Genomic DNA, 18,343 nt, shown 5'->3' with positions numbered 1-18,343 from the left:
ACCGGTCTTTAGTATTAAATTACTGGAATTAATTTGACTGGTTGCCGGCTGCTGGACTTTCTTCTAGCATTGAATTTTACTTGATAAACAGCTCTCATTCTTCTTCTTGCTTCAGATCGAAGAATCCATGATCTCATTCCTTTGGACACATTACAGGATTACTTTGTTGAAGTATCAGAATATGATCACATTGTGACATTGGCGTATCTAGGGTTGTTTTGCGGGGGGGGGCCCAGAACCTCCCCGCTATAGACATGACGTCAGCATTTTGGCTGATATTTGGATCTGAATCTGATTCAACCACCTACAGACTGTCTCTGACTGCTAAGCACCCAGATGAATGCATAATTATGTCCTGTAGTTTCATATTAGTGAGCTGATAAAGACTTCATTTTAATGGAGACCCCAGAGTTATGTGTGAAATTTGTTTATTTCCATAAACAATATGATAACGCCTGTTTTCCAGGTCAAATATTACAAATTGGATTAAGATCATTTTAGTGAATAATTACTTCTCCAAGAAGTGCAGTGAATATTTGCTTCTCCATGAAGTGTTTGGTCTGCAGTAACATCCAGATACTGGCTGGACAAGAGAGTAGTTGATAAGACCCCCAATATTTAATTGGAGGTGGGGGTATGTATACCTTTATGAAATATTACTGCAGAGACCTACGAAGGAACAATAACATCTTGTATTTATGAGTTTATAATTTTACAAGCATGTTATTAATAGTTAATTGTTTAATGTTATGTTATTCATAACAAGTTTTTAGTAATGTTTTAATTGTTCAAGATGAAAACATGTTTATGTTTATACATATTTATATTTTCAGATGGGGAGATCTTACTATTAACCTACCATAAGTACCAGAATGATTTTATTGGTTGATAAGAAGTTAATGACATAATGTTGATCTCAAGGAGATGTCCTAAATAATTTGAGTTATTTAACCTAAAGACTGGTTATTTGTTTAATAAGTTTCTTATTGGTTCGTCTGCTTCTCAGAGAGTACAATAAGTTGTTTAATGTATTATTTTGTATTGTGATATTAAACTTCTTTATATTCTTTCATTCTTAATACATTTTATATCACATAGCGTTTGTGCTTGACACCAGCAGATAACAAACAGGTCTCAACAGAACGCTGTGTTTTATTAAGGCACATAATAGAACTGTTTTGCATTACAACAAAACAGTTATTATGTGTAGAATAAAACACAGCGTTCCAGCAAGTGCTTGCTGGTGTTGGACGACTATGAAATGTCAAGTTGACAGATCACCAATTTCCATAGAAAGTGGTGCCAGCTGGTGTATGAAGAAGGTAAACTAGATGATAAAGCAGAGACAATTGGTAAGTTTTCTTATACCATAGACTAAAATAAGGCAAAGATCATAGACAGCTCTCTCAACAGAACGCTGTGTTTTATTCTACACATAATAACTGTTTTGTTGTAATGCAAAACAGTTCTATTATTTATAGGTCGTCCTTTACCTTTTCTGTTTACAATGAAGGGCTAAGTCTTAATTCAAAGGCAGTAGAGTTAAATTTTGCGTAATTTTGTATTTTTGAACAAGTTTGTTGATAATAAGGTTGAATGAACCTAATTTCTGTTTGGCTTAAAGGGTGACTGAGAGAGAATTCCATTCCATAAGGCGTTGTATCACACTGATTCACACTTTTATGGCATTGAGTCAAAGCTTCTGCATGCGAGTATTGGTGGGAGAGTAATAATAGGTAAGTTACTAATACTAGGAAGTGTAAAGGAGTTTTTTAAAAGCTGGTAGGTACATACTTGAAAAATAAATGAATTTCATTTGGGTTTAAATATTTAACATTTTCGAAAATTGGTTTGAAAGGTCGGGCAGAGCTCTGCCCGATCTTTACTTTTGCATCACATAGTCACATACATATGGGAATTTATAATTACTTTTGTTTTGCTAGAAAAGTTCGTTTATTCCCACTTCCCAGTCGTCAACATTGGGTACGTTGCCACTGGTGACGGATGGGTTATTAAAATCCCAGTTTGCTAGAGGTGCACAAATAGTCTTGTAGGGTTATTTATTCTGTACTTGTAGATCATTATTAGGAATAGTGTATCGAACTTTCGTACAATTTAAGTAGGTTACATGAACTTGAACGAGAACAATTGGATATGTGCCCAGTGCGTTGGTGCAGTAGCTTGCGTCAGCGGGTTCGATTCCCGCAGCCATTAAGATGGCGTGATTCGGAACTAGGACAGAGTTACAGTTTTTATGTAAATAAATTGGGGGATGCGCAGGCATACACGGTATTTAAGAGTTGACAAAGTTCAGACAAATACATATTATAACTAAAGTCATTTTTTTATTTGATTTGATATTTGGGATAGATAGACGACAAAATTCATCAAATCAAATCAAATAAGTTTATTTGCAGAACAAAATGTCATGATAATACAGGTATTCATTAACTTTTAGAAAAAATCCTACTAATATTATCTCAGATCATTGATCTGAGAATATTATAAATGCGAAAGTAATTCTGCACAGAACTCTGACTGTCTCTGTCGCTTTCACGCCTAAACCACTGAACCGATTTTGATGGAATATGGCATAGAGATATTATTATGTTTGAGTCCCGGGAAAGGACATAGGATAGTTTGTATCCCCGTTTTTGAAACAGGGACGCGCGCGATAAGTTTTTCTGTGACAAAAAAAGTCCTAAGTATGCCTTAGGCCGTGCTTCGTATAGGTGCATGTTTTAACGGTCTCTAAATGAAAACAAGAATTTATTCATAACATTCATTACATACACTGGCTCTATCCGCTCTATAGAATCACATCAGTCTGTAATTTTTGTTGCAATATAGCCTCTACTGCGACTGCTTAAGGTGCTACAGTGTAAAGTTTGACTTGCCGTCGTGGATACCTAAAAACATAACCCTCCTTCTGGCGCAGTCGGGTAAAACAAGTGTTTTCCAGACCGGTCTAATCACAGAACTGCCTTCAGCGGTTTTTAAACCTACTTATTCTAGTTTAACACTTCCTGTAGTAGTTTTCTTTAATGAGGAACAGATTCCGATGTGGTTGCAACGCTTGGTCAAAAAAGCTCCGGTCAAAAATAAGTTAGCAGTTTTGGCTGAAGCCGAAAAACAAGTTTTACGATAGCGAGTGTATTATTCAGTAGGATTTCAAGTACAAGCTTTCCTTAGTTTGGGACTAGAAGCGTAGTGCAGAATGTCCAAGGATATATTTATTTCGGCATGCGTAGGCCCTTCTTTCCCACTGGGCACTTTGGGCATATGCCTAGAGCCCCGTGACCTTGTCTACTCCAGCTTTCCTTAGTTTGGGACTAGAAGCGTAGTGTAAAATGTCTAAGGATATATTTATTTCGGCACGCGTAGGCCCTTCTTTCCCACTGGGCACTTTGGGCATATGCCTAGAGCCCCGTGACCTTGTCTACTCAAAAGACCTTTCTAATGATAAGGGCACCCCCTTGATCCTTAAGTGTCCAAAGCAATTAGTAGGTTAAAGACGGTCCTGGGCACGCGTGCGGATCTGGTTCGCCTGCCATAGAGCACGTCGTAATAATACTCATTGCACTAACTGGGGATCATCAATCAACGCTTGTTGCAACCCGTCCTTAACTTCTTATGACGTAATATCCAATAGCAAAGACATCACGGCTGCACAGCCGATCGGAAATAACCGCAGCGGGAGAGATGAAAAGATAGCTTCCTGTCGGCGCACGCGCAGCGAAAACAAAAAGATTATCATACAGCAGGGGTTCCCAAACTTATTGTCTACTGCCCACTTTGAGAATAAATTCTTTTTTAGCGCCTCCATTTGTAGTCGAGAGTCGAGTGCTCAGTAGGTGTCGAATGCCCGTTTTCACCATGAAACGCTAATTTTTAAGTGACCCCTAAGGTAACACCACGAATTTTGTTCACATAGGGTTAGGGTTCACATAGGGGTCACTTAAAAATAAGCGTTTCATGGTGAAAACGGGCATAAGAGTTCTCCTGTAGATGAAATTACAAATCGCCCCACAAGCCTCTACCAAAACGCCCCGATTTTTCTCCGGGTCTCTTACCCTTTAGGCCTGCCACAAGGGGAGGTTATAGTCCACTTTGGGAAAGACTGACATACAGGGTGTGTGGACAAACCCTTTCCTATTATTTTTACAGCTCAGCTCAGACTTCCTGTTTTGAGAAAAATAAGCAGGTACTATCTATTTATCTTGCGTTAACTCAGTAATGCTCTCGCAGATCCTTACACCATTAAGAGCACTAATGCAGCACATTTTTAAATTCATTTTTTGTGACTACTTACTCGTAGATCTACATCTACCACAGATCTGCCACTGTCAAAAAGGCTTATAACTGTTTCAATTTAAACTTAATGCAAATATTTACCTCTTCAACTTGGCTAAGCGACGATCTGCTGCCCCAGTCGTCCCAAGTATCCTTTTCGCCTGCAAAAGTATAGAACTGTAAATCAATATGCCATTTAATTAATAACATATTACTAGCAAACATAATAAACAAATTATTGAAGAATTTTCTTCCATTTTCTTCGTATTTATTTAAAAAACTTCATAGTGTTTTTAAATGAGCAGTAAAATTAACAAACTTACAGTAGCTAGCCTCGCTGCCCGCCTCCATGCTTCGACGCTGCATCTCCGTCTTCCGTTAGGGCATCACCTATAAAACATAACATTCAGATTTGTAATAATGCGTAAAAATTAGACTGTAATTATTGACCTCTGCGACAGTTTTATACTTTTGCTGTAGTAACATGGAGTTCCAAGCAAGGTATAATCTTAATTTAAACTTTTAATAGAATTCAAAATCTGCTTACAAATTACTGTTTTCAAACAAAATCAGTTTAACCCTGGGTTGCATGATCTTACATTAGATCAAAAGCAGTTATAGTTACGGTTCCTTAAAACTCTTATAAAATTCATTTATTTTTGCAAATAGGCTTTTGAAAAGCACTTTTACAATGTTAATAATGTACTGTATTGTTAAGGTAGTGCAACTGAGGCTAATTTTGCTGATAAAGAATTCTTCTTCTCAAAACTGGCCTATTTATTGTCCAGAAGCAGTGGTACGGTTAAAACTGGGACATGTAATGCTTTTTAAAAGCCTACTTGCAAAAATGAAATTAGTTTTAGGAGTTTTATATTACGTTGTAAATTCATTAGCTGAGGTTAGCTTTCTTAGTGTAATGTTGGTAGGTACATGAGTTATTATTTGAACCGTATTCTTTTTGTACTTATGACATGATTATCAGCATAATTTATTATAATTCAACAACAATTTTAAGCTTACTTACCTTCAACTTTTCGTCGGAGAATAAGCCAATTACCAACATCACACTGACTCACAACTAAGTAACACTTTGTTAAGTATCTTAATGAACAATAATTTATCACTTTGTAAGTATTTTTCGGGAGATATCTGTTTAAATACACGCCCTACGTCGGTAGACACTGAAGTATACGCCCTTCTGTTTAAACGCGGTTATCTACACAAGTACACTAAGTTAGAGTCCACAATTAGTCTCAGATGCACTAAAGACACTGGCTAAGAACCATTTCATTGATGGTTTGTGTTATTTTATTTATATTTGAAGAGAAATACGCAGAGTTCATTGTACCCCCAGTGTTTACAAAGATATGTCAAATCAATGGCTCGAATGGATTAGGTCTTTTCATATGTACTGTTTCACATCGCTTAATTGCACAAATAGATTCAGGATTTATTTCTATTGGAAAGTCCTTTTTACTACTTTTGCCTATTCAAATAGACTTCATAGCTTGTTTGTAAAATTTTTAATTATCATCATTAATTGTTTAATCAAATGACTTCAAAACTTCAAATGTTACCCCCAAAGTTGCTATTAAAAAGTACCTCTTTTATATTTTTCTTTGTTCAGAATATAGCAAAGGAATAATTTTTAAAATAATTTATTTGAAGTTTAAATAAAAATTTTGATATGATATTATGCAATAAAAAATTTGAATTTGAAAATTTCAAAAATTAGGTCAAAAGGTTCTCTCATAAATAAGTCTAATAGATCACTAAAGGCTTGCCTAGTTTTAAAGCGCGTAAATTCAATTGAAACTTTCTCTACTGGCGGTTCTGAGGTTTAACCAATGATATTATATAAAAACAAAAGCAGATATGTTATAAGCGCTCGCGCTGTGAATACTCAAATACGTCCCAATTGGGACGTCTTGTGTTTAGTCTTCGTGTGGCCTGCGTCGTGTGCAATCGCGTGCGTACCACACCGTAAGTTCCTGTGTTCTTACCAAAGTAAATAAAAAATGCCATCGTGTGTGTTTCGAAAGTGTACCAATTATGACTCTAAAGTAAACAAAATACAAGGGATCACTTACCACATGTGATTATGCAAAATTATTTAGTATTTATATTTTCAATTATTTATGCAAACAATCAAGACGCCATGCGCCATGTTCAAGTTAAGAAAGAGAAAGCGATCTTGTTTTGACGTTAGAGCGATAAGGATGCGTGCGCTGCGGACATAGATTAGTGAGTGCAGAATCGTTAAAACTATAGCTATCTCTTTCATTTGCGTGCTATTTCGTATCTTTTGTTTCACTTATCAGTTACATTTGTCAATGTGTGCAATTTGGAATAGCTCGGCACGGATTAAAATCGTAATTTCTATGAACGTAACATATCTATAGTTCTATAATATCATTGGGTTTAACTAAATAAATAATCAGTCAACTCCCAAAATAATTACATTTAATAAATTCAAAACAGTAAATGCCTATTACAGACTTATTCCTTCTTTTTCTTGCTAGCCGAATCGTCGTCATTTCTCGCGCTGCTTCGTCTCTTTCTATCTTCTATTTTATTCTCGGTGTCTTCTTTCTTGTCTTCTTTAGTCTCTGGCACGTACTTCTTGACTTTAGCTGCCTCGGGGGAGTATGCCCATAGCATCATCTCTAAATGTTCTGTTGTGGGTTCATCTTTGTCGTTGAAGAGTTTCGCTTCTGCATGCTGTAATAAACAATAACACAAAATTACAAAAAAAGTATTTTACTATCTTTCTATGGGGACTTGTTACCAACTGGGTTCTCTGGTTGATTTGTATTGGCAGTCAAGCAGCAGATCCTAATAATAAACGAGTTGCAGCTGTGGGAGTAAGGGAAGAGTCCAGTTTCTTTCCATTCATTAAAAGTATTGGACGGCCTTCGTCTGGCAGTGGACGGCATTCTGCTAAGAAGGGAAATCTTCTCAGTTCTTGAGTGAGTCCACGACTGGGATAGCGATTAGCAAATTAGACGACTTGCGAAAAGTCACTGGTAGAAGTGGGATGCGACAACAAGTCAAATGTATAGTTCCAAAATACTGAACTGTCCTATGCATGACATTGACAGTGGGGCGCCACCGTCAATACCGGATCGCTGGTTCCGATTTTTGCCATGTTGGAAACCATATAGTTGAACGATGGTAGCGCCGCCCCCCTGTCATTGAGTTTGGTGGGACAGTTCAGCGTGGGTCATCTATAGCGTATTTAGGGCAGCCCTCAACCAGCTGTGGACTGTACTCTGTTCATGAACATGGTTATGCTGATGAGGGGTCATCCATAAAGTACATCAAACGTAAAGGAGGGGGGGGGGGGGGGTCGACAAAGTGTTACATGGTGTGATGGTGTGACAAGGGGTGGGAAGGGTCCTTAGTTTCGTGACATCACATAACAATGTTTTGGAATGGAAAAAAACTAATTTCGGAACTGCTGTTTTAATTTAATAATTGTTCGATGTGAAATTGCAAAACATGTGACGTCACACTAGGAGGGGTTCAGAAATGTGACCACCTGTGATGAGAACGGGGCTCAAAAATCATGAAATTCGTGTAACGTACTTTATGGATGGCCCCTGAAGATTACGATGATGATTCAGATGACAATGTACAAGTAGATGAAGATGAGGTGAAAGTTAAAGATGATGATAAAGATGATGAAACCTCACCTTCTCCTTCAGCTCCTTAAGCGCCGCGTTCCGCACGATGTCCCACGTCTTTTCCCCATTAGCTGCGGTGACTGTCCGCAGGCGTTTGTACTCGCCGTTGACTGACGAGTACGCGGCTATGAAGGATTGCTGCAATCAAAAAAATACGTTGAGAGATAGCACTGATTATTTGGAGAGTTTAGACTGTTGTGCGACCACAACGCTGTCAATTTCTAGATGAAGATACCAGAGTAAATACAAATGAGTAGGTCATCTTCATAGAATTTTGTCAGTGTGTGCGTGCGCGCCGCATACGTATTGGCGCGCTCACATGCAAACCGCGCTCGGTGCGTTTCTATGAAGATGACCCATTTGTATTTACTCTGAAGATACTATGCCAAATTATGTTCAATGACAATGACTCGTTTTAGTACCTACTCGTAGGTAGGTAGGTATTCCATTAGAAAACTTGGTTTTAAAAAGCTATAAATGCTATAATTATGACTTAGAAGCCGATATAGGTACCAAACCACAACGCGTATGGGTGTGCCCCAAGGCTCTATATTTGGTCCTCTTAATTTTTATCTACATTTTGTTGTACCTTTCATATATTTCGAATGTGAATGTGTGTGATTAACAAATGTACCTACATTTAAAAGATGCACTAGTTAATCAAGGGAATGAATGCCTTGCTTATCAGGTCATTTTAGATTATAAGTGAAACGAAGGATTCTATGAACTTCCTGACAGACACAATGCAAGGCGTGACTTAACCCAGAAAATTTGTGTGAGTTGAGAACTCAACATCAAATAAATCGCACCGTCCACCACGCGAACTTTAAAGATTTTCTTCTGTCTGACACAATCATGGTGCCCCAACAATATTGGTGTTATTTGAAAGCCCAATAAATAAACTTAAAGAAAAACACTTTTTTTTTTTATAAACAATTAACAGGTACCTACCATAAATGTGACATGAAAAAAGGCCTCACTTGGGGCTCACCTCTGGGATCAATTAGACCATTTTTTGTGGATATAAAACCAAGTAATAATATAGCGATAGCGATTAATCCCATTTAACAGCCATAAAAGTTGGCTCAAGCTTACGCTTAACAACTACCTATTTTTTGAAGAAGTGACTCTGGATCCTTCTAAAAACACATTTTTTGGGTAAAAACCTTTCCTATAATGAAATGAAGTTAAAACTAGGCTTTCAAATGCAACCAATGTTGGTGGGAAGTGGGAATGCATACGTTTGAGAAGTCCTTGTTGCGGGAGGTGCGATTAATTTGGTGCCGGGTGTAAGTACCTACCTGCTGTTCTGTCACGTTCTCAGTGAGCTTGGCAGCGGTCTTGACGATGCCCAGACTTAAGTACGGGTTGTTTTGCTTGCTCAGATGCATCGAGTCGAAGTCGTCTAAGAACTTCTCGAATATCGAGATCGCTTCTTTGATGTTAGACAGCTTGGTTTCATCTCTGGTGCCTGCAATTAGCGGTAATAGAACAAAATTAGACTAAGTATTCTTTAGTCTACCAGCTACTTGCTTTAATTTCGAAATCGCTTCACGGAGGGAAGTAACAAACAATAAATGCCAGAGCGAAACGATTACGGAATAGGCTAGTTTCCTAAAAAAATTTTTTTAGTCCGTCAATATAAAAAAAAATATTGGACACGTATATTTTTAATTGTCAATCAAACAAAGTTTTATAGTGCGTTGAAGTTCCGCGCGACGTCACAAATTGCTGCACTTTTTACGCACTCACTGACGTCACGGGCCTTTTCTTTAGAACTTTGACACGTTCTCTCTTTACATTTTCATTAATTTTAAAGAGTGAAAAATATGTGTCGAGTAGTTTTTGAAAGCTAACTGATGGACTAATTAAAACTCTTGCTTTTTTACCCAGGAAACATCCCTATTACAATTTCTGTCCCGTTTCTAACACTGTGGTGGAGGATGTTCTTTAGTCTATAATTTTTGTATTGGCATCTTGCTTTGTGCGAGAGGGATAGAAAGACCCCGAAAATACAGTTTAATTAAAAAATATGGCCTTTTTTTCCTCCACTCAGTGCTAAAGATTTCCATCGCTTAGCGTCTCCAGATATTGAACGAACAGAAGCTTCTAAAATGACTAATGTAAGATCATTAACTCATACATTAAAACCCTTTTCGTCTTCCCAATGAGGCTCCCATTTCTTCAACACCATGATAAGATTCATCCCTTAAATGGACTTCGACTTAAAACCTCTACCTCTAAAATGGCTAAGTAAGAACTAAGATCAAGAAACTCACACGTCAGAACCCTCTTCGCCCTCCCAATGAGGCCCTTTACTGCCAACTTCTGGTAATCAGGGTCTCGGCCTTCCAGCTCCTTCAGGGTGCCGTCAGCCGTCTCCTTGTCCTTGAACCCCAGCCCTGGGACTGTGTCTGGGGGCAGTTCAGGTTTCTTGGCTTTCTCTTCCATCTCCACGTCGGAGTCTGAACTGGAATCCTGTAAGGAAGATGGGATATAGGTACCTATAAGATTTTTTTTATCTCTAGCACGATAAACTTTCGACTTCGAATCCTTTGCGTATTCTTGAATCGTCATCAAAAGATTTACTTAAAAAGAAAACTGAAACAGCGCCCCTATGACAATCAAGATTTGTTGAATTCGAAGGCTGGGTATCAAAATATTGTCGAACACGCAAACGATTCGAAGAACTCATCAAACTCATTTATTTATGTAAATAGGCTTTAAAAAAGCACTTTTACACGTCCCAGTATTAACCCTACCACTGCTTCAGAACAATAAAATGGGCCAATGCTGAGAAGAAGCAATATTGTAGACGTCGATATCGTCACCAAACTGCATCTCACTGTTAAGATAAGGTGTGGTGTGATTGTAGTCAAAGACTTGCTTTGTTCTCCATTACAAAAGACATCACAATAGTAAGTCTATAGTCCGGTCCCTGGGCCTGAGCACGTAGAATTTTGTCCAATGACCCCAAGCTACCTATCCTTATCGCTCGCGCGTAATTATGTTGCTGTCGCGCTCGCACACTCACTGCTGCCGCCCGTCGCACAGTCGCGTCGCGATAACGATAGGTAGCTTGGGGTCATTGGACAAAATTCTACGTGCTCCGCGACCAGACTTTAGTAATTTATGTTGATTAAATTTTACCTGGTCATCGCCATTTTTGTCTTCCTTCTCCTTCTTCTTCGGCACCTCTTTCTTTTCCGGTTTCTTATCAGTCTTCTGTTCTTTGTTTTTGTCCAATTCTTCTAGCCAGTTCTCGAACACTTGCATTGCTTCTTTGATGTTCTTTATTTTGTCTTCTGCTTTTGTCACTGTAAAAAATAAGTATTTGAGGAGTTAGTTCTAGTATGCTCCAATAGATGGCGTGGATTGATAATGTAGCTCGTGAAAGCGTGATACAGTTACTTCATTCAGTTGAATCATCAACGAATTTACATGATGGGGCAGTGGATAGGACCTATGAACTTGATATGATGTCGCAAATTAGCAATATTTGGGACATGTACGAGCCAATTGATGGAGTTAGAGAAGGAGAAGACATTAGGACACTAGCATATGACTTGCAATGGGAGGATGTAACTTTAGGGCTTCGCCATATGCCAGACAATTTTTAGCCATAGATTCATAATATGTGGCCCTGAAAAGGCCCTGAAATGTAGTGAATAAAAGCTTAGACTTGATAAGATGCCACAGCTTGATGTGACGTCATTGTACTTACTTGAAAGCACCCTCTTGGCTCTCCCAAGCAGTCCTCTCACGGTGAGGCGCCTGTAGTTAAGCGGGTGCTCTTCTAACAAGCGAAGGGTCTCCTCGGCCTTCGCTTTGTCCTTGAACCCGAAGCCGGAGTCCTCTTTGTCGTCTTTGCCCATGATTCTGGAAAACAGAACACTCGTGTTTAGGCTATTAATGTCTTTTCTGTGCTTACTGTTCTCCACTGCAGGAACGAACGACCGTTTTCAATTTAACTGAGGACATGGAGTATTTGGCCAGAGGAATTGGGAAGGCCTGATGTTCGCATCTTTGTCCCTTAGTCACCTCCTACGACATAATTATACGGATAATAAGTACTCGTATGTTATGTGTCCACTCATGGGTGTACCCAACTTCCGGCCTGTCAAGTCCGGGCAAGTCAGGTTTGACTTAGTTCCTTAAAAGCGACTCCTTTGGGGCAGTCGCCGCGCTGCAGAAGAGGGTAAAGGGAAACAGATCATTTTTTTTAAAGATTAGTAGTTAATATAGTCCCGTTAGCCCCTGGTACTAAGCTAAATATGCTTGTATCACGAGTGAGCTTACCACAATAGTCGAGCGCCGGTGGGATTCGAACCCGCGTTCCCTGGACCACGAGTCGACCAGTCCGACCCATTCACCGTTCGGCCATCGTGGCTTTATTGTGATGAACAACTGGCGGGCGTAGCCGCTGACACATACATGGAATACCTATCTTATCAGTTGTTTTTGTGCAGTTAGTAATGGGCATTTGGGCATGATGTGGGAACGCAGGATGTTACTCAGGTTACGCTTTCGCTTGTCCAGCGAAATGTGTACAACCTATGTGTGTTACCAGTGATAACTTATGGCTCGGAAACGTGGCCTCTCACCGTAGGCCTTATACAGAAGCTCAAAGTTGCACGGCGTGCTATGGAGAGGATTAGCAAGCTGAAGTGGCAATGGGCAGGGCACATAGTAGGTACGCAGAACTGGATGGCCGATGGGGCAGCAAGGTTCTGGAGTGGAGGCCGCGTACCGGAAAACGCAGCGTGAGACCTCCACCTACAAGGTGGACCGACGACATCGTAAGGCCCTTTTCACATGTTCCGGTTGCCGGCTAACCGGCGCCGGGTACCCGGTGCTGGTGAAGTGTATGGGCATGCCGGATTAATTACGCCGGAACATGTGAAAGCTACGTACCATGGCCATACACTTCACCACCGGATACGGCGCCGGTTAGCCGGCAACCGGGACGTGTGAAAAGGTCCTAAAGGTAGCAGGGAAGCGCTGGACGCAGGGCGCTACCAATCGATCAACGTGGAAAGCATTGGGGGAGGCCTATGTTCAGCAGTGGACGTCATATGACTGAAATGATGATGATGATGGTGTACTTACTACCGAAAGAGTGGGGACCTATTCTACTCTGCCAGAACCACACGGTGATTGTAAATGTCAACACCTAATAATACTAGTATTTACTCAAAAACATATATTTTTATCGATGCAGTAATGCCGATGTCGTGACGACCACGAAAGGACAATGTCGCGGCCTTGTGAATCCAAATTTTATCATTTGCATAAGTTCGCGCTTTTTCATACTGTTGCATGTAAATTAGGAAGTATTGTGCTGTTTTCGTTAAATCAACTAGTAATTTACTAAAATATTCTTCCAAATTATCATCATTATCATTTCAACCACAGCACGTTCACTGCCATTGACGTATCTAGGGTTCTTTTTTAGGGATAGCCTAGCCCCTGATATGCCATGTCATGCGATTAGTATCACCTCATAAGTTAGTACTATCAACATGGGGCACCAGACTGGGGGGTGGGGGGTCTTGGCGTACGATCCCCCCCCCCTGCTATACATACGCTAGGCCAGTGGTTCCCGAAAGGCCGCAAGGGTTCCGTAAAAAATATTATCCCACGTTTCGTGACCGACGTTGTTCGCTCGCACACAAGCAGGGGCAGGGCGTGCGGGCGGAGTAGTACGGGGGTTTCGCTAGGAAAAGTATAATCAATTAGGGTTCCTTGGCAAAAAAAAATTGGGAAACCCTGCGCTAGGCATCCTCCAATGATTTCCACAATGACCTGTCGGTAACGGCCTGCATCTATTAGCGCCTTCTCTTATTAAAGTCTAGCCAGCAAAAACCAACTGCATTAAAACTTCAGTTCTTTGCTCTGTCAAATATTTGCACAGATGTTATGTTTTATTTTAGGTAAGTACGTAAATAATCCAAGATAGGTTTTAACGTTGTCACGAAAATCCTGAACAAATGTTTTGCAATGCAATTTTTACCTACCTAGCATATTAAGCATATTTACAACTAAGTAGTATACCAAGACATAATATTTACAGACAAGTTATCAAAAATATTAGTATCTCACTAAGGCCATAACTACAATATAGGTACAAGTAAAAAAAAGTAGGTAGATACCTACCTACTATGCTAAACACAAGAAGGCTGAGTTGCATCATCTTAGTAACTTTAACCGTAACAATTAAAGCTAGGTATTAACCGGTGTTTTTGTATTCAGTTTGACAGACTTTTGACGTTTGTTATAGTTAAAGATCGTCGCTTGCCTCTCTAACTGACGTATCTGACATTTTTTTTCGAAACAGCCCCCCTAGACAAAACCCACTTTTTGATCGAATCGAAAATCGAATCCGTCAAAACTCCATACAAAAAAGGGGCTTTTCGACCACTTTTCGACTGGTTTGCGATTATAATTTGCACTTTGTCTAGACCCGCTGAGTTATCTACACCATCAAGACCACAGATCAAGACGAATCGATCTGTCTAATCGCCTGAAAATTTTGCAAAATGTCAGTTACGTCAGTTAGAGAGGCAAGCGACGAGATGAGTTAAAGTAAGATGGTGCAACCCAGGGTTAGTCTTTCTTTAAGCCCCCAATTATTCCAAAAGAAAAATTAATGAAATTGTCATGTATCATTTGTGAAACATTGGGAATCAGTATGCGCCAATAGGAACTGGCTATTTTATTACAAAACAGCTGAATGTAGAAATTGTAAACTCACTTAGCTATACTTGTACTTGTAATTAAATCCAAACAAAAGGAAACATGTAAATTGAATGTGTCATTTGTGAGACATTGCGAATTTTTTTTAACAGCCGAATTAACCAAATGTGAACTCATACATACCAATTAGGTGACGTCATAGGTACCTTGGGATTAGTACAGTCGCTAGCAATTCAAACTACTGTTAATAATCATGACTGTCGCAAAATCGCTTTTAAAACACACCCATAAGGTGCAGTTTTTAACTTTAACTTCGTCCGTACGATAATATTGTCACTTATTTAGATGTGGAATGAATAAATAAGTAAAACACTGATAAGGGTAATTTAAATTCTAAATAGGCGCTTGACAACACGGTATTTTTTTAACGGGATCCCGGGTTCGATTCTCAATCGGATCATTTTCGTCACGACGTTTTCTATATTTCATAGTGCCTATTAAAACCTTTTCACGTTTAACCGATTAAAAGATAGTTTGAGACTACCAATAATAACTGGTGGAAAGATAATGAAAATGACAGTTTTTAGACTCAGGCAAAAACATAGAACTTAGAGTGTTCATGCCTGTTTTACCCTAGCTATGGCCCTAAGGTTTTCTATTACAGACAAAATACCAGGGATGTTATGGATATCCGTAACTGTAACCGAAACTTTCGGATATCCGAAATAAAAAAATATCCGTAACCGTAACCGAAACCGGTATAATATTATCCTATATCCGTTACCGTATCCATAACCGAAACTACAATCCATAATTAAAATCCCTACAAAATACGCAAAAGCTAATATAGATTAGTAGGCAGGTACCTATTTCTTTATCAAGCATACAAAACAAAAACGACTAACAATGACTTCGAATCCAAGAGAAAAATATTTCAGGAGTTGTGGATTATCTTTAGATTTTATAGCATACCTAATGCTCAATTCCGAAGCTTTTGGTAATTCCAAATTACCTATGCCAGCTCCTATTAATTCTAATGATCTATTGTCACTAATGAACTAACCTCGAGCTAACTGCGCACCTCGCTCGAATGCGACTCTCCCTCGCACTTGCACACCTCTTTGAAGCTTCGGTGACGTGACGGCTGCCCGGTGCGCAGTTAATCGACCGGGTTGTATGTCGCAAGACAGATACGCACTTAACTATGGAGCCACAATCTTTTTGTTCCAAAATAACATCTATTACGACAGTATAAGATGCCACACTGTAGTTCGATGTGTGCTATTGTCTGTACACAGGCAGTTCAACCAATCAATTTTTCTTTTACAGGCTGTGAAAATACGATCCACTTACTAAAGTGTTGTAAGCACTTAATTAAAAGATTCTGTGTTGCCATCATGACGTCATTAAGAATGGTGTTGGTATAGAAGTGACGTCATAAATTGGTATTTGCTGAACACAAGTTCAAGTTCATCAATCAATACTAATGTCAAATATGTCATAATGGCAACACAGAACCTTTTAATCACTGTTTAAGGAAAATTAATCTGTTTTCATAGTTAAAAAGGTCTTTCTGAAGTAGTCTCAAAATATTTTTGTTAAAAATAACCGGGCTAGGATGCGCGCTATGATAAAATCTTATCGACGATTTTAGACGACAAATGTATGGGCTTATCGTCCAAAATCGATAAAAGTTTATCACGTCTTAGGCCTACTACTCAATCGATACTTCTGCCATGCTTTGATCAACAAAAAGTCAAGTTTTTGTAACGAATACGATACGCGATTATCGAGCGACCGTCTCTACCGGTTGGGTAATAACCCCGAATTTTATGTATGTAAACAAAATTACGCAAAGCCATGACATCACCGGTCTACTCCATTAATAAGAATGATTTCAAGCTCATATTTTAAGTTTTGTGTATCTTTTAGGTATGTAACCTTGACCGTGAAGCGCGAAAGTCTGGGAGGACGATCATTGAAGTAAATATTTACGAGCGTATAAGTACATATTATGAGGACGATACTATCCGTTCGCTTCAAGTTTGCCGCTGGCGATATGACGTCACTCGAAGGGAAGCGTCTATAACTAACAAACTATCGTGCACCCCATGCGCGTAGTTATATTATAAGTGGGGGGCGCCGGGGGGCTGTGCCCGCCCCAGAATGGTCTGAGGATTTTGGGATACCGATTCGAAGATTACAGTTTGTAGTGTGTACCTACTCACTCATCCCCCCGTATCATGACATGCATGACACTAGCTGTGCCTGCGACTTCGTTACGCGTGAAAACCCGTTTTCGCAACATTTTTCTGTTCTTATCTTTGGTGTGCAATAAAGTGTATTTATTATTATTATTATTTGTCATTGTTGCTCTGTACGTATTACTTCTAGCTTGATGGTATTAGCCTTCCTCGATAAATGTGCTATCTAACACTGAAAGAATTTTTCAAATCGGACCCGTAGTTCCTGAGATTAGCGCGTTCAAGTAAACAAACAAACAAACTCTTCAGCTTTATAATATTAGTATAGATGGTATACATGTCAGGAGCCAGGCCCCCTCTGAAATATGACCCTCGATACTCCAATACCCCCCCACCCCCTCTCCCTCCCTTGGAAAATAACCCTAGATGTTTACAAGAGCGGATGCGGTCATCAGGCCGTCTGGCCAGGCGTGATGAGTGGTTTTGGTTGAAGTATCGTGCTTCTGCAATGGAGACCTTAGAGACAGATAGCCAAAAGCCCTCATGGTCAAGGTTAGGTCTATTTACCTACATTATAAAAGTTGTCGATGTGGATCGAAAATAACTGAAGCTACGACAGTAATATCATAATAGACGTGGCTAAGTACTTGGTGCAGAAAAAGTATGCTTGTAGAAAACCTAGAGTATTTTTGTAGGTAATTTACGGACGTAGCGAAATGATGAATTTTATTATCATATTCATTGCAGTCTTTTGAAGAATTAAAAGAATTAAATTAAAAAAAAAACTCTAAAGCTAAAAAAAAAACAATAAAATCACCGGCAAAAGATAAATCGTTTTTTTTTTCACGTTATGCCAGAAAAGAAAAGCAAATGCAAATACTTACGTATTTAATTAAACCCCAGAAATGTATCAGTCCAAATATCACGAAACCTCTTCAATTCTACTTTTAACTAGAAAATTACTCTTTATATTACTTTAAACTATTTTTAAATTCAATCTTCAGTGCACACGCTCGCTCCTTAGCGAGATTCTATTGACTGGCGAAAAATACACATCAAATATTAGCGGGAACGTAAATAACTATAGCGCCTCCAAATTAAAACACCTCTTCAGCAATGTATCATTGAATACACGACGTGATATTACAATTTGCCGAGTTATACCAACAGTCGGCGGCGAACTAAAATACAAAGTGACGTCATACTATCATTCCGGTTCGAACCAAGGCTGAGTATTTTTTCTAATGACATCATCATGATCGTGTCCCACTTTAGGTATTATTTGGAGCCTTGAGATTTCTTTAGATGTGATGATTTGGACGCTAAAAGAAATCATCTACCCACTGAATATCTTTTTATAAAGTACTTAATTTACAAAATGCATGTTTTTGTTAAAATATAATGTAATTATTCGCTAACAATTTACAGCTTAGGATTTTTATTTTTCGCTTTCGATTACTCGCT

General features: G+C 39.0%; 1 protein-coding gene and 3 long non-coding RNA genes across 5 annotated transcripts in view; 1 reads left to right on the top strand and 3 right to left on the bottom strand.

The window, feature by feature from the left end:
• LOC135085510 (uncharacterized) overlaps positions 1-18,343 on the bottom strand; it is a 302,780-nt gene that overhangs the window by 51,350 nt on the left and 233,087 nt on the right. The gene's annotated exons all lie outside the window — the stretch shown is intronic.
• Positions 492-1,079, top strand: LOC135085509 (uncharacterized). Its single transcript, XR_010260139.1, has 2 exons — positions 492-634; positions 834-1,079. It is a non-coding gene; the product is annotated as an uncharacterized LOC135085509 (long non-coding RNA).
• Positions 1,083-18,343, bottom strand: part of LOC135085506 (uncharacterized) — a 102,771-nt gene continuing 85,510 nt past the window's right edge. Inside the window, exon 2 of the long non-coding RNA XR_010260135.1 lies at positions 1,083-1,468. This is a non-coding gene — a long non-coding RNA (uncharacterized LOC135085506). The remainder of the gene's footprint in view (positions 1,469-18,343) is intronic.
• On the bottom strand, positions 6,740-17,935 carry LOC135085500 (uncharacterized). Of its 2 annotated transcripts, none has more exons than XM_063980292.1 (7): positions 17,764-17,935; positions 11,704-11,858; positions 11,130-11,296; positions 10,259-10,457; positions 9,281-9,450; positions 7,989-8,117; positions 6,740-7,014 (listed from the first exon to the last, which is right to left on the bottom strand). In XM_063980292.1, exons 2-7 carry the CDS (start codon positions 11,852-11,854, stop codon positions 6,793-6,795), a joined length of 1,038 nt encoding a protein of 345 aa, XP_063836362.1. In that variant the 5' UTR covers positions 11,855-11,858; positions 17,764-17,935; the 3' UTR covers positions 6,740-6,792. The 2 variants fall into 2 exon arrangements, with proteins under 2 accessions (XP_063836362.1, XP_063836363.1); XM_063980293.1 differs by lacking the exon at positions 17,764-17,935 and adding an exon at positions 15,739-15,808.

The sequence above is a fragment of the Ostrinia nubilalis genome, chromosome 28 (genome assembly GCF_963855985.1).
Source record: "Ostrinia nubilalis chromosome 28, ilOstNubi1.1, whole genome shotgun sequence".
Lineage (NCBI taxonomy): Eukaryota > Metazoa > Arthropoda > Insecta > Lepidoptera > Crambidae > Ostrinia > Ostrinia nubilalis.
The sequence above is the reverse complement of the archived record's forward strand: the minus strand, read 5'-3'. Positions and strand labels throughout refer to the sequence as shown.

Bases quoted from the DNA above. Each gene is read 5' to 3' on its own strand.
- LOC135085500 (XM_063980292.1), bottom strand. From the start codon at position 11,854: ATGGGCAAAGACGACAAAGAGGACTCCGGCTTCGGGTTCAAGGACAAA. The intron at 11,297-11,703 runs GTAAGTACAATG...TATTTTTTACAG, and splicing joins AGCCAAGAGGGTGCTTTCAA to TGACAAAAGCAGAAGACAAA. The intron at 7,015-7,988 runs GTGAGGTTTCAT...TGTTTATTACAG, and splicing joins TTAAGGAGCTGAAGGAGAAG to CATGCAGAAGCGAAACTCTT.